The 25,491-nt window shown below is 43.7% G+C and overlaps 2 protein-coding genes, 1 long non-coding RNA gene and 1 pseudogene across 3 annotated transcripts in view; 1 reads left to right on the top strand and 3 right to left on the bottom strand.

Annotated features, from left to right (window-relative positions):
- The window catches only part of Nufip1 (nuclear FMR1 interacting protein 1), a 30,642-nt gene extending 29,870 nt beyond the window's left edge, over positions 1 to 772 (bottom strand). Inside the window, exon 1 of the mRNA XM_057786352.1 lies at positions 362 to 772. Coding sequence (XP_057642335.1) covers positions 362 to 755 — 394 coding nt within the window. The 5' untranslated portion in view covers positions 756 to 772. The remainder of the gene's footprint in view (positions 1 to 361) is intronic.
- Positions 773 to 863: 91 nt separating this feature from the next.
- Gpalpp1 (GPALPP motifs containing 1) lies at positions 864 to 24,016 on the top strand. The gene is made up of 8 exons (XM_057786176.1): positions 864 to 1,047; positions 5,365 to 5,476; positions 6,481 to 6,579; positions 9,386 to 9,491; positions 14,637 to 14,768; positions 15,172 to 15,336; positions 17,309 to 17,407; positions 19,870 to 24,016. Exons 1-8 carry the CDS (start codon positions 960 to 962, stop codon positions 20,086 to 20,088), a joined length of 1,020 nt encoding a protein of 339 aa, XP_057642159.1. The 5' UTR covers positions 864 to 959; the 3' UTR covers positions 20,089 to 24,016.
- Positions 17,686 to 18,781, bottom strand: LOC130884884 (GTP-binding nuclear protein Ran-like; annotated as a pseudogene).
- Positions 19,804 to 25,491, bottom strand: part of LOC130884885 (uncharacterized) — a 39,114-nt gene continuing 33,426 nt past the window's right edge. Inside the window, exons 2-3 of the long non-coding RNA XR_009058119.1 lie at positions 21,513 to 21,608; positions 19,804 to 19,927 (exon numbers count right to left, since the gene is read on the bottom strand). This is a non-coding gene — a long non-coding RNA (uncharacterized LOC130884885). The remainder of the gene's footprint in view (positions 19,928 to 21,512; positions 21,609 to 25,491) is intronic.

The raw sequence follows: 25,491 nt of genomic DNA on the forward strand, positions 1-25,491 counted from the left end.
CAATAGACTTTCTCCACCGCCAGCCCCTACTAATCCCGTTCTAAAACATACGTACAATCATTACTTTCTAATACGTAGTTTTATTTTCTGTATTGCATTAGGGAGATAGGAAGCCCCTAAAAGGTAATGATTCTTAAATGTTTTTCTCATTGCTATGTAAGTGGATCCCAGTAAACAGTTGGACTGAATTAATAAACTCTGAATGAGCAGGTCAGAGGGAAACCTGGTGGGACACATTTTGAATACTCATTACTAGCCTCCAAAAATGTAGGGCAGAACTGAGAGATGAAAAGGAAAAGCTGGGAGAGGGGGGAAAAAAGAGAGAGAGAGCAAATAAGTACCACCAGGAGCAGCAGCTTACCCGAAGAGTGGTAGGACGTGTTATATGCGGGGTAGCCATTAGGAGACAGCCCCCAGTACCAAGGCGCCGAGGCTTGGAAATTCCACACCGGCTGGCCGCTGAACTGAGGTTGTACATCCGGCGGGGCCTGGGCATCGAAAGGAGGCTGCGCTGCGGGAAGAAGCTGAGCATCGAACGGGGGCAGCGCTCCGGAGGGAGGCTGGGGCTGCACGTGGGGCTGTCCCTTCTGGCACGGCTCGGACCCCGCCGCCGGGGACGACTCAGGAGGTGGCGGCGGTGGCATCATGGCCCAGAACACCCAGCTGTCGCGCGGCGGGGCAGTTTCGCTCGGAGTCCCCGACGCGGGAGTCACCTCGGGGGCTGGAGGCCATCCCGCCGGCGTCGGCTCTGCCATGCCACCTAGCCAGCGTGCAATTGTGGAACTAACATTAAACGTCACTTCCGCTATGGCCGTCTGACCTATCAGCCGTCGCTGTGACGTCATCAGAAGAAGCCGGAAAAACTTCCGGCCTCGGCTGCGAAGCTTGGTCTGCCGTCGGGGCTGGGTTTAAACTGTGTGTGCAGGTTGACTTGGACAGTACGCTGTGCGTCGCAGCGAATGGCTAGGGACCTGATCGGGCCGGCACTGCCGCCAGGCTTCAAGGTGCATGCGACAGCTGAGGACGAGGAGCGGGACCCGAGCCCGGGTAAGCAGCAGCGGGCTCCTGCACTCGTGGGAAGGGTTGTAGAGCACGGCGGAGTGGGCGTGGTCAGCCCAGAGGGGCAAACTGGTCACTCGGAGATGTTTGGGGCCTGATCATTATTAAAAGGACAATACAATCCCAATTTGCGATTAATATGAATCAGATTGTGCTGTGAATAGGTTTGTACTAACTGATCAGTCTTCTTCCGGTCATCTGTTTAACCCTTCCATCAACTGTATAAGAAAAGATCATAGTACATATGTTACAAATGGTGACAGCGGCTGGAGAATGGGTGCCTAGCTCACACAGCTAGTCAGTGATGAAGCCCAAAATAGAACCTAGTATCTCTATCCCCTTGGAGTTGGAAGACCCTTGCCAAAGATCCTGTGGCTCTCTGGTCCCCGACCTGACTTCCTGGCCTCTCTATCATTGATTCTTACACACGCAACCCAGGACTCACAGGGCCCGCATTTATGCTTCCTCAAGGATAAGGGGCTTCTTTTGGCTGCTCTGGTTGTACGTATATGCCTGACAACTCCAACACAGCCTTCAAATCCCAGGTTAAATGTTATCTTCCTGAGCATTGTCACGTCTTCGGGGTTTTTCTCTGCCCGATTACACTAATATTAGCACACTCCGTTCGAATAACTTGTTGACATGTCAGTACCCACCATTTCACTATGTCTTGTAACCTTACCATGCAATAGGCACGGTCTGTATGACACATCAACGCCTTTCACTCCTTTATGCTTTTCTGTCGTTAATGTTTGTTCCAATTTGCAGACTGGGAGTGAAAGAACAAAGCTGAAGGAATATTGCAACTATTCCCTAAATCCTAGTTTCCTTTTCTGGCTACCCAGAGACTGTTTCCACCAGAGTCTTCCTTCCAGATGTCGGTTCTAGTGTAGCTGTTTTTAAAAATTCTTTTTATTGCCAGCAGTAGTGGCACACGCCTTTAATTTAATCCGAGCACTTGGGGAGGCAGAGGCAGGTGGAGCTCTGAGTTTGAGGCCAGCGTGGTCTACAGAGTGAGTTCCAGGACAGCCAGGACTACATAGAGAAATCCTGCCTCAACTTTTTTTTTTCCTTTTCTTTGTTTTATCATGAAGTTTCCACTCAATTAAGTTTAAAGAAGTGTGAGTGAATTATATTGGGTAAATTCCCTGCAATCTATTTGCATATTTTAATGGTGACAGACATTTGAGTAGAGTCTGGTTTTTTGACTCTTACCAAGAATGACACCATGCACTGTGGGTTCATATCATATGTAAATCTTGGGTTATAGCTCAGCTTCAGAGTCCTACCGATTTACCAAAGTCCTCAGCAAGTATGTGATTCGATTCTTCTGTGTTCTTCCTAATCATTTTTCTGTCCTGGAACTTGCTCTGTAAACAAAGCTAACCTCAAACTTCTGAGATCCACCTGCCTCTGCCTCCTGAGTGCTGGGATTAAAGGCATGTTCCACCATTACCTGTCTTTCCTCTGTCTTTTTAATCTAGTGTTTTGAAGCAGTATTTTATGGTAGTTTTAATTTGCATTTCCTTGTAAGAAATGAAATTGACCACTTATTTTTATAATTTTAAGTTGTGCTATGATAAAGTCTTTTGCTCATTTTATATTAAATTCAATATAAAGTTTGTCTTATTGATTTGTAGAGTTTTTTAAATTATCATACAAAGCCTTAGGTTTCATTATTTATCTTCATGTGTCTGTGTGTTCATGTGAACGCAGGTGCCTGGGGGGGGGGGCTAGAGGTTGTGGGATCCCTTGAAACTGGAGTTAGAGACAGTTGTGAGCCTCCTGATATGGGTTCTGAAAACCAAACTTCGGGGCTCTGCAGTGTGCACTCTTAACTGCTGCCTGGCCTTATTATGGCATTTTTAAACAAAATTTGTTTTGTTGATTCTTCTCCCCATCCCCCTCACACCTTTACCTCACGCCTTCACCCATCACCCATAACTTCCTTTCCAAGTACAGCTCTGGAGGGAAAGGTACCCTGGGTGTCAGAGACTAAGAAATACCTACAGCTTGATGGGAAGGTATCCTGGATACATACACCTGTGAGGGCAAAGGTATCCTGACTTGTCAGGAAATCAGGCTATACCTGAAGCTAGGATTCAGTGGGGGATGGTTTCCCTGAAGGATGTGGCAATCCTGCTCCTTTCCAAGAAAAAACTTCTTTGCCAGTACAGTGGTCTGCTCTGCTTCCCTAAGGGAGTTTCCCAGCAGAGATGTCCATTACTTCTCTGCTCCACTCTGCAAAGAGTTTCCTAACAGAGATTCTGCTTCACTCGGGCAAAAGAAGGTCTTCACCCAAAACTCTTTCAAGATGTTTATTTGGGAGGGAGGAATCCAGAAGAGTGGCTGCCTCTGCCAGGGTGGGGAAGGGCAACTGCCAACTGACCAGGTACAAGGCTTACATAGGGCTTCTTAGGGGTAGAGTTTTTCCAGGCAGGGAGAAGATTTTCAGGATGGTAATTGGTCAGATTTCAATCCCCTGAGCTTGGACAGGCTCAGATTGGCTAGATTTTGTGCTCGGGTGATTGGTTGGTTTCATGCTCAGTCAGCCAGGGGCAGAGTGTGTTTCTTTGGCTCTGGTTTCAGGGCCAAAGTGTGTTTCTTTCACTGGCTCTGGTTTCATGGTCAAGGTAGATTTCTTTGGCTGGCTCTGGTTTCATGGTCAGGGTGGATTTCTTTGGCTGGCTCTATTTCATGGTCAGGGTGGATTTCTTTGGCTGGTCCTTTTACCCTACACCTTTCCCCTTTCATGTCTCTCTTCCTCAACACCTCTTTTAACTCTCCTGTCGTCTCCTTTCTCATTGCATAGCCTATATTCATACACGCCCTATCCGAGAGAACATGCTATATTTGTTATGTTTGCCTCTATGAAACTGGGTTGCCGCATGATAGAATATTCTCCAGTTATATCCATTTCCTGCAACTTTCATAGTTTCATTTTTCTTTACAGCTGAGTAAAATCCCAATGTGTATTTTATACTGTATTTCTGTTATTCATTTATCTGTTGATGGCCGTTTAGGCTAACTCCATTTCCTCCATATTGTGAACGGAGCTTCAGTAAACTTGGGTGTGCGAGTGTTGCTGTGCTCGCAACAGGTTGGAAGTATTTTTTGTTAGCTTGTCATGGTGTTTCATCGCAGCAACGGAAACCCTTACTAAGACACTAATTTTTTCTGTCATGTCCTCATAAAATATTAATTGGATCTACTACAGTAGGCATTTTTAAGCATTTTTCCAGTGGCATTAGTTATAGTCATGCTGTTTATGTAGCCGCCACCCTATTCACCTCTAAAACTCTTCATCTCACAACCTGAAATCTGTTGAACAAATATCCGCATCCCTTCCTGCCCACAGCCCCTAGTAATTGCCATTGGATGTGAGCTCTAAGCACCTCGTGTGAGTGGAGTCGAGCAGCGGGGATTTCTGTAACTATCTGTTGCGCTTACCATGTCCTCAGGGTTCTTCTGGATAGCATTCTTCAGTATTTTTCTTCTAGTGAGCATTTCTGGTCTCCAGGTTTAAACTTTGTCAGCCTCATTTTACAGAGCAACAAAGTAACACAGGTTAACTAACTCACAATTCATGGAGTTGGTAAGTGGCAAAGTACAGGTTCAAAGCCAAAGACGCCAACTCCAAAGCTTGCAGCCTTGCCCTCTTTGTGTTAGACACACCGGCCTCTTCACCCTGGAACATCAGCTTGTTCTCTCCATGGAGGGTGCACGGCTTGGTCTCTTCTGCTGACTCTTCCCCTGTCTGGAGCAGTGGTTCTCAACCTTTCTAATGCTTCAACCTCGTAACACAGTTCCTCATGCTGTGATGACCCCCAATCATAGAATTATTTCATTGCTACTTCATAGCTGTAATTTTGCTGCTCTTATGAATCATGATGTAAATATCTGATATGCAAGAGATTTGATTATGCGACCCCCAAAGGGGTTGCAACCTACTGGTTGAGAACCGCTTGTCTAGAATGTTTTTTGGATTGCTATATGGCCATTGTCTCGTCACTACCCAAATGCCTTGTCAACGTGGCCTTCCCTGGCTACTGTCTTCCAGATTGTCCCTTCCACACAGACACACGTTTTTACTCTTTCAATAACAGCACTTTTTCTGAACTGATCCTTTTGTGTTTGTTTCTTCAGGAGTATTTACTCTGGCACTGGTGGGCGGGTGGGCTGGTAGGTGGATAGTTAGAAGATTAAAGTCCATAGTAAATGCTAGGCAGCTGTGGCCATGAAGAGAGCTTCTCAGCCAGGAGGACCCGGTGAGCGACTGTAACACATCCAACCACGCTTGTGCAGTTGCAGGGCCAGCGCTGCCCCCTAACTACAGAAGCAGCAGCTCGGACTCCTCAGACAGCGACGAGGACAGCAGTTCTTTGTCTGAAGAAGATGACAGTGGTCCAACTGCCAGGTAAGTCTCTGAGGTAAAGCAGGCCTCACAGCTCTCCAGGGTTGGCTGGAACTGATAGCTCCTAGGAGAGCTCTGTCGGCATTCGTGCAGCGCAGGGAAAGCGTCTGCTCGTATGGCATGCCACACAAGCCGCATCGTCTCCAAAGGAACTTATTTTAATTGGGCATGGTGGTACCCGCCTTTAATCCCAGTACTCCAGAGCCTGAGCCAGGGGTCTACGTGAGTTGAAGGCCAGCCAGTGCTACATAGTGAGACCTTGTCTCCAAAAATAAAAAATAAAAACCAACCTATTCTAGTAGTGTATAGATATGGAGATATGGATGTATTAATGAGTTAATAAGATTTGTGTGTATGGTGCTAGGGGATCAACCTGTAGCCTTGAGCAGGCTAGGCAAGCTCTCTGCTGCTGAGCTATATCTCCAGTCCAATAAGGTGTATATATATATATATATATATATATATATATATATATATATACAAAATGTTTTTCCTTAACATATTATTGAAATAAATATTACAAATAAGCCCATAGAATTTCTTTTTAAAATTGATATGCAGTGAATGTTCTGTTTATATACATGATTTCCTTCTAATATAGCCTTACTAACCATGGGTCAGGTAGAACCTTTGTTTTTTACAGGTTAATAAGATTTCCGATGCCCCTGTAACATTAGGAGACAGAAAAAGGCAACTTACAGTGCTTCTGAGAGGGAGACCAGAAGCCAAGCTCATGCAGCTCACTGAGAAAGGATTGAAAAGACCTTGAGATTTTTTTTTTTTCACTTAGTGGAATCTTGAATTCTCCACAAGATCCAGAACATGTCCTGAAAAATAAATTACTGAAGATAAATTACAGGAAAAGATTAAGAACTAGTGTGTGTGTGTGTGTGTGTGTGTGTAGTAAAAAAGTATATATTGCCAATACATATATATATGTTTGCTTTGGCAGGGTTAATTTATTGTATTTCAGTGTTTATCTATGTAAAGTTAATGTTTTCTTTCAGAAAACAGCGGCGAAATCAAGATAGAGATGACGACGATGATGGATTTTTTGGACCAGCCCTTCCTCCTGGATTTAAGAGGCAGGATGACTCTCCTCCAAGGTGATAATGTATAGTGTTTCAGGCAGTTTTTTGAAGTTTATTATGCTGTATAGTTTTATGTAGAGACTGAGCCATGGTAGCCATCATTTTAGTTTTGAATGAGTAAGTTTCTTAGGTACGGAGCAAGTGAGAAGAGAAGATTAAGTCAGCAGATAGGGTGGAATGCGAGCAGACACAGCATCCAGCCGGGTGACTGGAGAACTCTGGGGAGAGCAGTCGGCTGGGGCCCCTGATGGGCAAAGAGGAGCAGGCAGAATGTCCCCTCCTGGGAAAGACCCCCAGCCAGCTGTTCCCATGACATGGACTTTATGCCAGAGTAAACAGCAGCAGAGTCTTCTGCTGTGGGAAGGCACAATTCACCCTGAAGCTGTGTTCAGTTTCTACCCAACTGATCTACGCTCCTTCTGGACTCAAAGTCGTGACAGTTGGGGACACTATAAGACAAACTTTCTTGGGCCTGAAATGGGGCCCACCTCCAGAACCACTTCCCAGGGAGTTTAAACAGCACATGACAGTTTATCAATATGACAGGCATGCCCGTTGCCAGTATGTCAGAGCACATAGAAGAGATGGCTGTTTCTTTTTATATCCAGAGTTGAGGCTCTCATGTGCCAGTTCCTAATTTCCATGTAGCTCTATTCTTTGAAGTAGCAGGACTGCACAGTCTACTGCCACTTTATGTACTCTCCAAACAAATAATGCTTCTTACGTCTTTACAGAGTACTGCAAATGATACAGGTACACGAATGTGGCTCGCAAAACCTAGAGGTTAGGACCTTCTGCCAGCCTTTCATAGATAAGTTACTGGCCCTGGGATATCACATTCCTTCCAGAAGAGCTCGTTATAGATGGATCTTCTCACCTGAAAGTCTGCAGTCCAGACTTGAGTGCAGCCAGCATGACACCCCAAGTCTGCTTTTCAGTATCCATAACCTTGTGTTATCATATCATCGTCACCTAGCACATAATATGCAATTGCCTTAGGCTGTTTGCTGAGGGTATATATGAAACAGAGATGAATTTCACATTTAGTCTGGAGACTCTTTCCCCAGGGTTTCTCATTTGCATATGTAAATAGTTCAGACTCTGAAATTTGAAATGTTCATGGTCCAAGCATTATTGATAAGCTATACTCAACTTGTATTTAGTCTATGGCAGTTTCTTTTTTGAAAATTACCTTTTGGTGCTTTGTCTAGACATTATTTACCTTACAGATCTTTTGCTCATATACAGTGATTTCTGATCTTGTGTTTTTATAGAATTTCTGTGTGTGTCTCAGTCTCTGGGTGTGTTTCTTGTGCTTTCTCTTTGGCTCTTTTTTTCCTGCTTGTTTGTTTTGTTCTATTTTGGTTTGTTTGATTTATCTTATTTTTAAATGCCTGTTTGTTTTCTAATGAGAGAGAGAAAGAAAAGATGTAGATTTGTGTGGAGAGGGAAGTAGGGAAGGATATGAAAGGAATTGGGAAAGGGAAACTGTAATCAAAATATATTATATGGAAAAAATCTATTTCCAGTTTTTGAAAAAAGAAAATAACATTTTGTACAATAAAAACCCTTGTGTAAAATAAATAGTAGCATATGGAATAAAAAGCCTCTGCTATAACTTTAGAATGCATGGCTATATTACATTTACAATATTTAAAAATTTGTATTACATTTTATTTATTAGTGGGGCAGGACACACATGACACCACTGCACATCACAGGACAATGTAAACAGAGGTCTCTCTGTCCCGCCCTGGCCCATAACTACTTCCAAATAATCACTCAGAAACTTATATTAATTATTAATGCTCAGCCAATAGCTCAGGCTTATTACTAGCTAACTCTTACATTTAAATTAACCAATATTTTTATCTGTGTTTTGCCATGTGACTCAAGGCTTTTTACCTCATTTTCAACACATCCTACTTGTTCAGCAGCTGACTGGCATCTCCTTAACTCAGCCTTCGTCATCTAAGTCCTCAGTTTGATTGTTCACCTAACCTTGTCCTGCCTGGCTATTGGTCAAATAGCTTTTATTATTAACCAGTGAGAGGAACACTACTCACAGTGTACAGAAAGAACATCCCACAGCAGGACAACTTGTGGGAGTTAGCTCTCTCCTTCTGCTCTGTGAGTCCAGGAATTGAACTTAGGTCCTCCGACTTCACAGCAAGAACCTTTACCCACTGAACCTTCTCACTGGTCCAGTGTATTTACTGTCTTCTAAGATTATACCACAGATTTTATCTTCATAAATTAATGTCTGTGTAGCTCTGGTAAGAATTATACTGAGGAAAAAGAAACTCGTATGATGCCTTGCCACTGACTGCTAGCAGCTGTTGTGTGTACCTGTTGTACATGCCCTTAAGACAGCACACTTTCTGCTTAAGAATTTCTGACTCTAATTATAAGGCCCAGTGGAATTTTTCAGTGGATAGCAAATATCAAAACAGCAGAAGTCAAAGTACACAATGGAAAATACCCTCGTGTGTACAGTTGGATCAAAAGATTGACAATTTTTGCTTTAGTATCTAGTTGATAGCACAGCAGTAAGGCACCTGTCCTGCAGCCTGAGAACTGAGTTCGATCCCTGGTTGCACTCCCTTCCATGTGCGTACTGTGGCACACACGTGCCCTTAAATAAATGAAAATATTCTTTCTAAAAGTGAAGTAGAAATCTGTCGATATCAGTAAAAATAATGTTACAAAAGTTCTTATTTCAACATTTGTTATTAGCTGACTTTCTTATGATCGTGAACTTTTATCTAAAAACAGCTTTTTAGGGTCAAGAGAGAATGATAATGGTGTATTTTATTTTCAGGCCTATCATAGGTCCTGCCTTGCCACCTGGTTTCATTAAGTCTTCACAGAAAAGTGACAAAGGCAGAGAGGATCCAGGACAAGTGTCATCATCCTTCAACTCAGAGGTTTGGAAAGTTTTCATTTAAAGAATAAAACTCAGAACTTTAATGGTGTCTGTAATCATGTGGTTCACATGAAATATGAGTCTCTGAACAGATAGTCAGCTCACTGAGAGCAGAACACCCACTTCCAACTGAAATGTGAGAATAGAACATTGGGGATGAGATAACAGCTGTTCTCACACCTGACAATTCAGCAAAACAAGATCATCAGGGACTACGGTTTGTGCTCCTATCTTCCAAGGGTGGTATTTTTGTTACTTTTCACTACCTGTCTTAAGAAGCTTCCCTCCAAGATGGAAGATTTTAACTTTAGAGGAAATTGCTGCACAAGGAAGATTCTCGGCCTAGGGAATGGTGCCACCCACAGTGTGTGGCTCCGCCCATCTCAGTTAACACAGCCAACTTGATTTTGCCAGTTTCTCCCTGAGGCTCTTCCCAAGTGGCTCTAGCTGACGTGGCAATCAGAGCCAGCCATCACAGTGGTCTACACTGCAGTCTACAAGTGAGGGAAGTGTGGCAATCAGAGCCAGCCACCACAGTAGTCTACACTGCAGTCTACAAATGAGGGAAGTGTGGCAATCAGAGCCAGCCATCACAGTGGTCTACACTGTAGTCTACAAATGAGGGAAGTGTGGCAATCAGAGCCAGCCGTCACAGTGGTCTACACTGTAGTCTACAAATGAGGGAAGTGTGGCAATCAGAGCCAGCCGTCACAGTGGTCTACACTGCAGTCTACAAGTGAGGGAAGTGTGGCAATCAGAGCCAGCCGTCACAGTGGTCTACACTGCAGTCTACAAGTGAGGGAAGTGTGGCAATCAGAGCCAGCTATCACAGTGGTCTACACTGCAGTCTACAAGTGAGGGAAGTGTGCTGACACCTACTGTGAGGTTTAGAGGTAAGGTCAGTGTGAGGCTGGTGAAGTTGACAACACAGCCTCCATTTCTCTGTCTTTCTGCTCTGTCTTCTTAGGCATGCTAATCCCCCATCAGCCTTGAACTCACAGAGATCCTCCTGCCTCAGCCTCTGCCTCTGCCTCCACCTCCGCCTCTGCCTCCCCAGTGCTGGAATTAAAGGTGTGCACCACTACCACCAAGCTCGAGTGCTTTCTTCATACCTCTTATCCCTGGCAAAGTCTTCAGATTTACATGCAGTTCCCGGTGTCCAGACCTGGAAGTGGATGGATGCTTTCACCTCCGACGGAGGAAGGAAAACCTCTCTGGAAGGTTCCCACAGGCTTTCTATTCACGTTTGTTTGGCCACAGTTGTAATAGGTGTCTGTGTGTAAGCCTGCCAGGTTAATACTATGAGACCAAAGTGAATGGCTTTGAACTATCCAAGTTTTCCACCTAGGACTTAGAAAAGGCCCAATTTCACGATTCCAAAGAAGACAAATGATGCAGAGTAATTATTGGTAGGAACTCTTACCATGACCACCACCACCCTGGAAAAAAAGAAGAGGCTGCCAGGGCTTAGGAAGCTTAAATAACATGCCTGAGATCTCAGGGCAGGGCTGAGGCAGGGCCCTAGCAGGTGCATCATTTCTGTTGAGATTTTAAGTAAGGTTGCTGTCACAGATCCTGGAGCTCAGTGGGCATGCCCAGAGGAGTTCCAGGTTCTTGTGTCCCCACACAGGGGACTGAACATTGATACAGTTTGCGTCAGAAACAGGTTTGATAAGTAAAGATCACTACCAACCAAGAGAACAGTCAGCGGCTCTCGTGGATCTGCTGAACAGAGGTGGGCTTCTGCGTCTCATGGTGCAGACTCTGGCTTACCTGTGTAGACAGGCATGCTCTGTGTGCTGTCTGTTCCGAGTAATTCTGCATAGAGCTGATGCTTCCCATCCCCTCAAGCTTGCATCTCCACCAGAGCATGAGTCAAGCCCACCTGCAGACACTTGGGGGCGCTCTGTGTGTGTTGCTTTCCAGATTCCTTCGAATGGGGAAGCGTTTAGTCTCCTCTCTGCCAACTGATTTCTGTCATACACGAATTTTGCCACCTTTGCCCAGGGCCCTGCCAGCCCTACTCTCTGCCCTGTTCTCCTGTCTTGAGATAATAAATAAGTCACCCAGGGCATCACAGTTTTGTACTGTCCTAGGTTAGATTTGAGCTTATGATTCTGATTTTCAATTAAGTGTGTTATTTCTTATTACTTCTCTGATCCTCCATCCAGTTCATGTCTCTCAACATCATAGGTGATCTTTGTTTCTAGAAATACCTAGCAAGATATGATGAAATTTTACCTTCATGAAAACTATCTTATTAGATAGATGTTAAAATAGTACTAGCATATCCTGCCATCAAACACTAATGTTTTTATTTGTTCATTGGATTTTTTTTTGCTCTGTTGTTTTATTGAGGCTTTTTAAAATTGGATTTTTGTTAGTTAGTTGGTTAGTTAGTTTAAGGCATGGTCCCTTCATAGTCCTGGCTATCTTGGAACTCACTATGTAGACTAGGCTGCCCTCAAACTCACAGAGATCCACCTGCCTCTGCTTCTCAAGTGCTTAGATTAAATACATGTGCCACCATTCCTGGCCTCAGACACTAATAATTCTTAAAACTTTAAAAGTTATTGTAGGGGCTGGAGAAATATCTCAGCAGTTAAGGAAATTTGCTGCTGTTCCAGAGGACCCAAGTTCAGTTCCCAGCACCTACACTGGGTATAACTCCACCTCTAGGGATCCAGTCCAATCTTTTGTCCTCTGTGTGCATCCACATATATGTGGAATATATATACAATGAAACACACACATACACATAAATAAAATACATTATTTTTAAAGGTCTATCATATATTTTGTATTTGCTTACCTTATACCACAAAGGTTTGTGTCTATTGAAAATTACACTTAAGATAATGTTTACGCGCTGGTGAGCTGGAACTTGGCAACCTGAGTTCCATCCCTGAAACACTTGTAAAGATGGAAGGGGAGAAATGGCTCTGTGGTGTTGTCCTCTGACCTCCACACACTCACTGGCACACATGTACACGGACACGGACACACACACAGACACAGACACACTAATCGTTATTTTTTATCTATGGAGATGCTTGTGGCGGCACAGTTTACTGTTGTAGAGATAAGCTGTCAACACTTAAAGTTCCGTCAGCAGTGGATGAATTCAGGAAGCTCTCGTGAGAGTACAGAAAACACCAGTCCTGAAAGGGTTACTCTTAGGTACTAGTTATAAAACTTGAAGTAAGTTCCCTGTCTTAATAGACATATTCAAATATCCATTTCCTCAAGAAGAAAAGAAAAAGAATATCATTTCACAGTTTTATTGTAGGAATTAACTGTGGTGTTGAATGCCAGAGCCCACCACACTGTGTGTGTGTGTGTGTGTGTGTGTGTATCAGAATAATCCACAAGAGCAGGGATAAAATTATTTAATTGCACTGTGTGCGTTTAAAAAGAACAGCCCCAGATAGAAGCTACTGTTGAGTAGTTAAAGGGGAAATGAAAGGGGTGTAAACGAACTACTTACCCAGTGAGCTCAAAAATAAGGTGTAGAAGCTGTCAGAACCTAAGGTCAAGCGTGCTGTTAATCACTGTAATGAATCTACTGAGGACAAGGACAAACTATAAGCCTTGGGATACTACAGCATCTATCCATAGACAACTCAGAGCAAGATGCAGGTCCAACCCATCTCCATCCTTTTGTCAGCCAAAGCACCTTCCATTGGAGCCCCCGTGGGCTGGGGTGATTTTCACTGTCCTTCCTCTCCTCCACAAGGATCTTTCCAGACTTGTTCTTGGTCCTGTAGCAGCCTGCCTGCAGGAGCCTCTCTGTCCACCACCCGCACTCCCTGGGGACTCTGCCTCTTGGTGTGGACCGTAGCCTCCCCCCCCGCCCCCACCCAGGTCTTTACCACAGCCCTTCTCAGTCTTCCCTCCTAACCCATCAACCTGCAGAAGCTCTGTCCACCAGGGACCCCGCAGCCACCACAGTTGCCTAGGATCCAGAAAGGGCAACAGCATCCAGAGAATAGAAAACCCACCCAGCAAAGACAATGCCTGATGTGGACACCAAGAAAAACCTCATACATCACAGCTTAGATGCCTAGATCTTGTACAGGAGCACAACCGTGAACAGTTGAGACATTACCTCCACCAGAAGCCAGTAACCCATTGCAGTAGCCCTAAAAAATACAGTATAGCTAAAGTTCGAGGCAAGGCCCTGAAGACTGTGGTTATGGTTGAGGAGCTTAGAGAGGCTATGAATAAATGCCTCAATGAAGTCTGAAAATACAAACAGCTGAATGAAATATTGAAAAATATTCAAGTCAAGAAAGTAGAATTTAACAAAGAAATGGAATCACTACAAAGAAAACCCAAACAGAAATAAAACTGGAAATGAAAAATTTAGGGTGTCAAGCAAAAGTCTCACAGGCCTCACCAACAGAGTACAAAACATGGGAAAGGAAGTCTCAGGTGCTGAAGACAAGGTAGAGGAGGTGGGTCACTCAGTCGAAGAACGTTAAATCTACAACAGCTTAGATTTAGGGAATAAGAGGTGGCCTTTACCAGCACTGTTTTATCTCTGCAGTAAGTGGACCGTGCTGGGACTGAATCAGTGCATCTGGGTCAGTGTTCTGGGAGCTGTGAATACAATACTTGTTTCATAAAAGCTGGTAGTAATACCCTGATTCACTTGCCATATTCCAAAGAGCTTTTTATGTACAGAGAAGAAAATCGGTTTCAAATGTGTCATTTCTGACCTATTGGTAATACATACCAGGAACACTATGTTGAAAAGAATTCTAAGGCCAGATCTCTGTCCACCAAGAAGAGAATTGAAATCCTGGAGATGAGACTCAATGGTAGAGTCCTTGCCTAACATGTACAAAACCTGGATTCCTACCGGCAACATAGCGCGGGGGGGGGGGGGGGGGGGCGTATGAATAGGAAGCTATAGTGAGGTCTACGATGACATAGGAAGGGAACTGGGACAGTCCACATGGTGTGCAACTGTCGTCTTCCAGGAAGCCAAGAGAAAGCTCTCTGTTCAGTGATGGGCTAGCAATAATTTTTTTTTGTTTTATTGTTTATGCATAATCTATTTCAGCTAAATTCCAAGTAGTTTAAGATCATTGCCTGTCACCTATTGGTCTCTTCTTACAAAGATACTGTCTTGTCTTAAAAGGAAGCAGAGAGCAGTGAGGATGAGGACATTGTTGGACCAATGCCTGCTAAAGGACCAGTTAACTATAGCGTGACAACAGAGTTTGAAAAAAGGGCCCAGAGAATGAAGGAAAAATTGACCAAAGGAGATGATGTAAGTTTTCAAAGCTTTTCTTTACTGGTTTATTTGATGTGTCTGAGCATTTTGCTTATGTGTATGTAGGCATTTGCACCAAGTACATGCCTGGTGTCTGAGGAGGATAGAAGAGGGAGTCAGATCCCCTGGACCTGGAGTTACAGTGCTCTTAACCCCTGAGACAACGCTCTTCTCTTAGGAAGTAGCATAGAATGTGTACATTTATATATAGGGTGTGTGTGTGTAGTTTTGTCTCGTTTTAAGACAGTGTTTCACTTTGTAGCTCTGGCTAGCCTAGAACTCACTATGTAGCCAACACTAGCCTTGAACAAACAGACATCTGCTTGCCTCTGTCTCCCCAGAGCTGGAACTAAAGGCCACGCACAGCTGCTGCTTTGTTTTCAGCTTATTTCTCATACAGGATTCCTTGAAACCAGTCACAAGAGAGTCATGGATGACTGAGCTTCCTCCAGAAATGAAAGACTTTGGTCTGGGGCCAAGAACCTTTAAAAGAAGAGCTGATGACAGATCCGGAGACCGATCCGTCTGGACAGACACCCCAGCTGACCGGGAAAGGAAAGCTAAGGTAACAGGGTTTTTTTTTGTTTGTTTGTTTTTCTTTTTCTTCTTGTTTTTTGTTCAGGTATACTGTCGAGTTTGGCTTGAATTTGCCAAGATAGAAGATGAAATTATTGAAGGATACTGATGATGTAGGGTTTGTACATAATAGGACAGTTGTACATAACCCAAGGACTTGGGATGGTGACTCGAGTCTGCTGTCCAACACTAGTGAGGATTGAAAACACCCGTACTGGTAGCATTATGCGAGAGGGAACAAGCTTTATTCGGGAGGATTACAGAGATGTGAGAAACTGAGGAAAAGTATGAAATTAAAGAAAATTGGAACTCTTGAGAGTGGTAGGGGTTTCCAAGAACTTCTCTCAGGTTTTAAAGGTCTGTGGCAAAGATTGGACAGGGACTGAGTAATTGCTGTGAGATTGGTTAGTTTTCTGGGTTATCATGAAGGTAATGGATAGCCCATATGTTTTATGCATGTTCCCTGGTCCAACCACAGAACTGTGCTGTTTATGTGCTGCTAGGGATAGTCAACTCCCCCCATCACCCCCTCCATCCCCACCCCCACCCTCTCTGACTTAAGCCATTGACCTTGACTGTCACTGGCTGTTGTTTCTCACTTTATCTTTGCAAGTGTTTTAGGAGCTGTTAATTATACCCAAGTTGTCCTCTGACTTCCATGTGCACACCATGGCATATGTTCCCCCACACCCCCACAAAATTAAAATGTAAATGATTGTTTATTTTGTTTTGTTTTTTGAGACAGGGTTTCTCTGTTTAGCCCTAGCTGTCAGGAATTCACTCTGTAGACCAGGCTGGCCTTGAACTCTGAGATTTGCCTGCCTCTGCAACCCGAGTGCCAGGATTAAAACAATCCAGTATGTACAGGAGAAGGAAAAAGACAACATATGCTGTCAAATCTAAGTAATCTAGAGGCTAGGGTTCTGAAGTGCTGTTTGGTTTTTGTTGAGACAGGTTTTGCTCTAGCTCAGGCTAGCCTCAAGCTCAGCAATCTTCTTTTCTTAGTTGCCCAGTCCTAGGATTACAGCCATGAGCTGCCCACTTCTCTCCACTGATATTTTTAAAAAGTTTTTGTTTTATTGTTTTTTTTTTAATGTGTATGAGTATTTTGCCTAATTGTATGTCTGTGTGCCACATGCATGTCTGATGCCCACAGAGCCAGAAGAGGGCATTGGATCCCCTGGAACTAGACTTACAGACATGTGTGAGCCTCCGTGAGGATGCTGGAAATTATATGAGGTTTTCATAAGCAAAAGCAATTTTGAAATATGCCTTTTGAATGATGGTGTCTAGTTATGCTTGTGTAGCGTCCTCCTTCTGGTATGTTCTCTAGAGATAACTGTAACCCTTCACTGCAGGGCAGTCTAAGGAGTGCATGTGTGCATGCCTGCATGCGTGTGTGTGTGTAATGGAATGTTTGAATGTTTGTTTTATTTTGTTTCTATTGTGGTACACCTCTCTTTGATGTCATATCACACCCCTTTGCTGTTCTTGCTTCTGTTCGTTCCAAGTTCTGGCGGGTCTCCTGGGGTCTTCTGCATAGACACTCAGACCATCATTGAGTGCTGGCGGTGTCCTTTTCTTTCCTTTCCCTTTTTCTCCTTTTTTTGGTCAATATGTACACACTTTTTAGTTTTTCCTTTTACTGTTTTTGGAAACAGACAGTGGAAGATTTCTCATGTGTTATTTTCCTACATTTTGTGGTTTTTAGGCGAAACTCATCCTGAGTTTCTTCCAGTTGGGTGGCTGGGAGGATTTGCTTTTCATCCCTTTGTCCTCTTTCTCGGGAAAGTCACAAGCGCCTGCACTAACTGACCCTTCTCAACTATGCCGCTGTTTCTGACTGGGAGGAATTCAACCAGGCTGGCTTTAGTTCAGTTTCTTGTCATTTAATCTAAGTAAAATTAATAGTATTTCTTTGTAATTCTATTTTAAGTGATGTTATTATGTTTATTCTTCAGGAAATACAAGAAGCAAGGAAGTCATTCAGTAAGAAAGATGAAGAAAATATTTTGTCAGGAAGGGATAAGAGACTGGCTGAGCAAGTATCCTCATACAACGTGAGTAAGAAAATAGAGCGCATGAAGATGTGGATGCTCTCCTCTCGCTCTTCCTCTCCTCCACTTGGTTCTCTGCTGAGACTTCTTCACTCCACCGCCCAGGCTGCCTTCTGAGCCTCTGACTTTCACTCCAGAGTTTGCTGGTCTTATATTTTTCTGTCTTTTAGGTTTTTTTGTTCTGTTTGGTTTTGGTTTTGTTTTTTCAAGACAGGGTTTCTCTGTGTAGCCCAGGCTGTTCTGGAACTTGCTCTGTAGACCAGGCTGGCCTCATACAGTGATCCACCTGCCTCTGCCTCCCGACTCTGGGATTAAAGGCGCATCCACCACCCGGCATAGTTCTGTTGTTTATTTTTCTTGATCTCTTTCTCTCTCTCCCCCTCACTTTATTCTGATTCTAACCAAAAAGAATGAGGATGACATAACAAACAAGACCTCAGCACTGAATATTGTGATGTGCTGTATAGAGTCTTATCTTTGTTATTCAGGAAGGAAACAACTGTGTTCCCAACAGCTAAATTTGTAAATACTATGCAAGTCCAAAAAAAGGAAGGTATGTTTCTGCTGCCACATTGGCTCCGAAGTCCCGTCATCGCCCTCAGCATCCCGGTGAAGTCCGTGATCTGCTTAGCTAACTGAGGTGACGCCCACACTTCACCACTGACGTCACAGGAAGTTGTCTGTAACACTAGACTTCTGATGCAGGGCCCCATCTTCACCTTCTCACAGGTCAGCATCATTATTCAGGAGGGCGGTTGTGTGAGCAACCCAAGTCATGCCAAATCATATTGTGCTGCGAAAGCTGGGTCCATGACCAGCTCAGGTGGGGTGAGAGTAAGCGTTGTAACAAACTCCCAGTCAGGGTCTCCAGTGAGCTTTCTGGCAAGCCAGAGAAAGACTTCTCAGAGTTGTAATTATTTTTGACAGAAATGTCATAGTACTGAAAATAGAGATTTTTGACGTCACTTTCCTATCTTAATATCCACTTTGTCGGTGCACAGTACAATGGGGATGTTTACACACACACACACACACCAGATCACTATGCCAGTTAGGTACACTCTTGTAAGTAACTTCTGATGTTACATCAAACATTATAATGGCACGCTGACTTTGGATGTAGTAGCCTTTGCATAGGCCCCCAAACTTCTCCCGGACGACTGTGTCCTACACCTTGAATATGATGGGTCTTCTGTTGGTGTAGAGCACAAACAGGTGCAGCTCCATGCCCAAGGTGTCTACATCCTTCTTCTCGAGCTCACTCATCGAGTGACACTTCAAAAACGTCCTCTCCCCAGCGCCACCGTCACCCGCCAGGATCAGCTTGAACCAGACCAGCAGCTCTCTCCGGTGACCATCATGGGGTCCGTTTCTCTCTCTTTCTACACCCTCCTTTCACTTTAGACACTGCAGGCCACTGTTGGGGAACATTTGTATACGACCCCTCTGTATATTGATAAGTTGTTTTAAACTTGTAGTTCTTATCCACTAAGTCTTATATCAAGAGTTTAATTTCTGCTGGGCGTGGTAGCTCACATCTTCAATCTCAGTGCTTGGGAGGCAAGCAGGTCTCTGTGAGTTTGAGATTAGCTTGATATACAGAGAGAGTTCTAGGGCAGCCAGGGATACATAGAGAAACCCTGTCTCAATAAAATAAATAAAAATTAAAAAAGAGAGAGAAAGAAAAAAGTTTAATTTCTGCTGGGTGTGGTAGTGCACACCTTTAATCCTAGTACTTGGGAAGTAGAGGCAAGTGAATCTCTTTGAGTTTGAAGCCAGCCTGATCTACAGAGAGAGTTCCGAACCAGTCAAGGCTACTTGAGACCTTGTCTCAAAAATAGACATGAAGTTTAATTACTAAGCAGAGTAATTACTAAATCCTTGAGCAGAAAGCAAGAGTCCTGCTTACTCATAGAGATCCTTAGTATGTAACTTTTAAAATTATAAACAAATTTGGAGTGTTTGGTGGAAGATATGTAAAAGAAAAAAGGTTTTCCTTTTTAAGATTTCTTTATTATGCATAGTGTTCTGTCTGCATGTATGCCTGCATGCCAGAAGAGAGCCCCAGATCTCATTACAGATGGTTGTGTGTTGGACAGAGGCCGATTATTGGTTCCCAACTGCTCACCCCCAAAATAATCACACAGAAACTGTATTAATTAAATTGCCCATCCTTTCATGCCCCTGTTCTTGGTTTATATTCCTGTTGGGGCTTAAGTAACCATGACTGTGTGTCTTTCCTTTCTTGCTCTTTTGCAGCGTGTAGCTAGTAGACCTCTCTGTTCCTTCTGAATTGTATTTACCACAGCTGTGCGTTTTCTGCAGAGATGCTATCTTGGATCCAGAAACCCCCATCAGGGTTTGCAAGCATCTCTCATTCACGTTGGTCCAGCCTGCTTCCTGGCTGTAGACTGTCTATAACCTACATGGCTAAGGTTCTTTCTTCCATTCTCCTGCTTCTCTAGGAGTCAAAGCGATCAGAATCCCTCATGGACATCCATCATAAGAAGTTGAAGAATAAGGCTGCGGAGGATAAAAACAAACACCAAGAGAGGATACCATTTGACCGGGATAAAGACCTCAAGGTTAATCGGTTTGATGAGGCTCAGAAAAAAGCCCTGATAAAGAAATCCAGAGAACTAAATACCCGGTTTTCACATGGCAAAGGCAACATGTTTTTATAGTAAGTGTACTTCAGTGAGGTACACTCACGCTGACCGATCTGACCCCCTCGGAATATCCTTTCTCTACAGTAATTATGGGCACAAACACTTCCTTTTGTAATAAAGGGTCTACGATTTTATAAATTGTGACTTTGAAAATTTTGGAGTAAAATGTGGTTAACTGGAAAAAATAGCTTTGTCTTCACAGTGACCTAACGGGACATTGCTATTGGAAAAGCTGAGGGTTCCAATGAAGAGAAATGGAACTTCTCAGAGTGTGGTGTGCAACTTGAAGGGTCGTGTGCTCCACTGGGGAGAAAGAAAAGGATTCTGGTATTATCTGTGTGTGCGTTTGTTCACTTGCTTGTTTGTTTTTTGAGACAGGGTCACAATGTGTAGTCTTGGCTGGCCTGGAACTCACTGTGTATGCCAACATACTGGCCTCAAACTCACAGATATTCACCCGCCTCTGCCTCCCAAGCACTGGGATTAAAGGTGAGTGCCACCAGGCCCCGTTCGTTGAACAAGTTCACAATTAGCAAAGAGTCATTGCTTCAGAAGGCCTCGCTAAGTTTTTCCATTTGGTGCACATTTACCTATGGGCCCATCTGATGAGCGCTGTGGTTCCTGCTTATGTAAGGAGCTGTGTAAGAACTGAGGACTTGTGAACTAAGCCCCCCCATGATTTGTAGCAGTATAAAATGGACTCAATATTGAGGTGTGATTTTAGAGAACAATATGAACTTTAAAATGTTTCCAGCTCACTTAATTGTTACCTCAGAGGGATTGCCTATGTCATCTCTGCCTGTCCACCATTATTTTGTTAGGGATGATCTTTAAAAACATACAATTTGTCCTGTTCTGTGTGTCCTTTAAAGTACTATGGGGACAGATCACCAATGTTTCTTATATAGAATAGAATATTTTGGGTGTTTGTGGCTTTTCATCATAAAATTATTTTGAATCCATACCCACAACACTCCAGTCCCCAGTGTTTTATGGTGTTTTACATGTTCTTAGTTCTGACTGGGACTGTACACTGAATCTCTACCACAGCCTGGACTGTACACTGAATCTCTACCACAGCCTGGACCATACACTGAATCTCTACCACAGCCTGGGCTTTTTTTCTCAAATATATTTAACCTGCACCAATGTGTCAGGTCTTTGCAAATCCATGAATTTTAAGTTGCTTGCTTTATCCTCCAAACTTCACCTAGTAAATGCACACCTGCTTGAAAATACATAGCATGGGGTTTTGTTCTTCCTGCCTTGGCATGTTTGATGCCTGGGTGTTTTTATTTACTGTCTGATAAGTTGTTTTTATTGGTTTTAAGGTAAAGAAGGCTGTTTGGATGATCTCATATTAAGCAAATATTCTTGTGTTTTTTTTTAAACACAAGTAAATATTTTTAGGGAGGCAATCTAGAAGAAATTATACTCACCCATTGTCATCCACATAAGGTCTAAGACGCCTGTCTTCCTGGCCTCACCAAGGCTGGCTGCATCCTGGAACTTCTCATGGATGGTTGGATTCATATCTGTACAGAAAGAACACTTTGTAGCTGGTTTACTGTAAATCCTAGATAGCTTTTTTTAATTAACCAAATAATGACTGACAATGGGAAATCTGTACTCAGAACCACACTAGTGGGAGTACCGTATGTTTTAGTGCTTTAATCAATGCTTAAACTGTCACAGAAACTCCTACATAGGGAGAGAAAACCTAAATTTGAATTCTATGCACTTCTTGCAGGTTCTCTAGTTCCAATGAAACATAGTTTTAATGGAAAAGCACTCTGATTCCCGATTCTTGTGAACTTTATAGAAACTGGGCAAACTGTTGAGATTACAGTATAAAGTATTTCTTCATCGGGTCACATTTTCTGTGCTGGTGTAAGCAGCCTAGCCAAGGACTATTGCTTTTAAGAACCTGAGTTATTCTGAGCGAGTTGAAGAGGCTTGTTGTCTGCACAGAGTTAGACCTATCTTTGACTAAAGGCAGTGGTAATTTCTGCACATAAAACTTTTATACGAGAGTGTTAGTTTTGACTGGGCGTGGTGGTGCATGCCCAGCACTCAAGGGGCAAAGGCAGGCAGAGCTCTGTGAGCTCCAGCCAGCATGGCCTACAGAGCAAGTTCCAGGATAGCCAGGGCTATGTAGAGACCCTGTCTTAAAAATCCAAGAAAAAGGAGTATTTAGTCTGTCTGTTTCATTTTGTGATTTTTTTCTTCTCCCCAATGAGAGGAAAAAATGGTTTTTAGCTATGAGAAAAACCTAACATATTTTGTGAAATTTGGTACTTTTTGAAGTTAAAATACTAGAAATAAATCTTTTTAAAAGGAGATGCTGGTCTGGAGAGATGGCTCCAGAGTTGAGAGCATGCAGTGCTCATCCAGATGACCTGAGTTCAGTTCCCAGCACCCACACCCAGTGCTCCTCAGCCCCTGTAACTCCAGCTCTGGGGGTCTGACTCCCCTCATGGGCCTCTGCAGTCACCTGTATTCAGGTACGCAAATCCACACACAGACACATACTTGTAAAGATAAATCTTAAAAAGTAAAAAAATAATCCTATCTGACATTCACTGGCCTTGCTTTCTCAGTGGAAGGGGATAGGAACCTTTATAATGTGCTTGTGTTTCCTGTGCCCCAGCATGAGGGACAGGCCACCAGATGTACTGCCTCACGGGTACCCTGGAGCCAAGGCTCTTTTCTGTCGCCCAGGTGATAATTGCAGCAACATGTGAGCCATTTCCAGGGCGGTTTAGTCACCTGGACACACAAATCCCAATTTAATACTGTGTGATCATTACAGAAAGGTGTTCCACGTGTCTTCCCCTCTCCTCCAAACTGCAGAAGGCCTGCTTGGACCCACTCTCCTGACTGTTGGCATTCTCTGATAATGGACTCTTCTAATAAATACCCTACATGTTTTGGCCAAGTCTCATAGGGCCGTGGTGCCTTTTGCAATGCAAAGATGAAGAAAAGCACAGCACGAGGTGCAAGGGGAGGACACTGATGCTCACCCCTGATGTGGCCATCCAGCTCTCCTGCTTCTCAGCTGGGGCAGATGACAAGCCTCAAACAGTGGCCACGTTGCTGGTGAGCAGATGGTGGCACTGTTGGTTTGGGTAGTGGGGGAAGGAGAGTGAGAGAGAGTGGCCCAACCCAAGGTAAGACTTTGAGATGAGCCTCAGCACATAAAACTCAGCCCTGCTTGGGGGCTGAGGGACACAGTCCATGTAGAGTTTTTAATGTTCAGTTGTAACAACACATTTACCGTTTTAATATTTAATCATCCTTTGTTAACAGTGAGATGTGTGTGCAGCTGAGCCTTACTTGTTTCAGAGTTACATAAATCATTCGATGTTACGTTTTGGTTCTTGTGCTGGCCAGTAATGTTGATATTCTTCTAAGGTGCATGATAGGGGACGGGCACAGCTCCTAAGGCCCATATGCACTAGCACTGTCCCATGGTATTACAGGCATTTCTAGAAAAGCCTCTCCAATGAATGAGACCTACGAGGGGGAATTGACATTGAGAGACATGGCCCCTGAAGCACCAACAGTGTCTAGTTTTCTATCTCAGGATATTAGTTTACTTGGCTTCTGATACCACCCTGAGGCTACAGACCATAGTCACAGAGCCATATGCTGCTGTAGGAGCTTTTTGTTTGGTTGCTTTTGTTTTTGTTTTTGTTTTTTTAACACAGCTTAAAAAAAAAAACCTATTTAACAGGGCCTGGGGCTGTGGGTGAGTGTGAAGTCCTGGGCTCAATCTCCAGCACTCACCACCACTGAAATACTGTTTATTGTGACCATGGTGTGTACAAGGTTAAAAAACTGTAGCCTTTTCATTTGGAGGATTACAATTAAAAGTTTGTTTTTAGAAAAGGAGAATTCTGAAGTATAATTTTATACAGCTATGAATAAAATGTTCTCTGTATCTGAGTTGCAGTCTCTTTTTTCCCCCTTGTTGCTTTAATATTCATAGCTTTCCTGAATATTACTGGCAGCAAGATCTGGTCAGCCAGTCACCGTGGGCTGTTATGAAGGGGGTGGGGGGAGAACTCCAGGGTGTATATGGGGGAAGATGCTGGTGCACACACCTGTAATCCTACGGTCAGAAGACTAAGGCAGGAGTGTCACAAGTTCAAGGCCAGCTTGGACTGCATCGTGAGTTCAAGTCCAGCTGAGATGGGAATGGAAATACTGAACACAGGGTGGAACTATTGCACACAGGCTAACTGGGTATACACAGGATAGAAATACTGCACACAGGATGGAAATACACACAGGATGGAAATCGTGCACACAGGATGGAAATACTAAACACAGGGTGGAAATACTGCACACATGCTAACCGGCTGCACAGCAAAACCATGTGCTGTTTCTATGGTTTCTATCTTGTCTTTGATTTCCACCAGGGTTTTAATGAAAATTCCAATATTTCTTGTGGTATACCATCAACCCTGAGTTCACCCCCAGATTTACAATGTCTGTGTCTGGCCATCGTGACTCCCCTTTTCAGTGGGTAACTGCTAACCCAGGTCTCAGAATCTTTGTGTAGAACAGCAGCCAACGAGAAACATGCTCTAGCTGATGGGGTTGGGGTGGTGTTGTCCAATGAGACGGTCTGTTTCTAAAAAGCCTGCTCCTTCCCTCCTCATTCACTGCCCTCAAACCTCGAACATCAAGACGTACATTGATGGCAAACAAAGCAGATGAGAAATAAGGCCGTCCAGTTTCTCTGCTGCAGTCTGCTATCCTTTGTAAATCACAGTATAATTCCAAATGATATAGTTAGACTTTCCCTCTACAAATAAGGAAAAAATGGAAAAAAAAAATAGGATTTCCAACTCCAACCCAATCGAGGGCCAAAAAGCCCCTTTAACTGGCGGCTGGTTAGTCACAGTGGGAAAACAGATTGGGCCTCACTCCTTCAAGCCCACCTCAGCTAGCTGCCATCATGGGTCAGGGTGTCTGGACAGGGTGTCCTTGGGTTCCCTCAGTGCTGTGTGCCATTTCTTTTTTATTGTTTTTTTTTTTAAGATTTATTAAAAAAAAAAAAAAGATTTATTTATTACAGATACAGTGTTCTTCCTGCATGTACACCTGCACACCAGAAGAGGGCACCAGATCTCTCCATAGATAGTTATGAGCCACCTTGCTGGGAATTGACCTCAGAACCTCTGGAAGAACAGCCAGTGCTGTTAAGCTCTGAGCCATCGCTCCTTTTCTTAGTGTGCATTTCTTAGCTCTGAACCACAGGATAACACCGAGGGAGCGGAGATCATAGCTACCGAACAATGGCATACATACATGGCAAGCAAAATTTGGAGGGGGAGAAAGAAAACTACCATTGGCAAAAGGCCTAACGTGCAGTAGTTAGACATGGCTTTTAGCACATTTGAGTAGAGG

Source organism: Chionomys nivalis, chromosome 12, assembly GCF_950005125.1.
Source record: "Chionomys nivalis chromosome 12, mChiNiv1.1, whole genome shotgun sequence".
In the NCBI taxonomy this organism is placed as follows: domain Eukaryota; kingdom Metazoa; phylum Chordata; class Mammalia; order Rodentia; family Cricetidae; genus Chionomys; species Chionomys nivalis.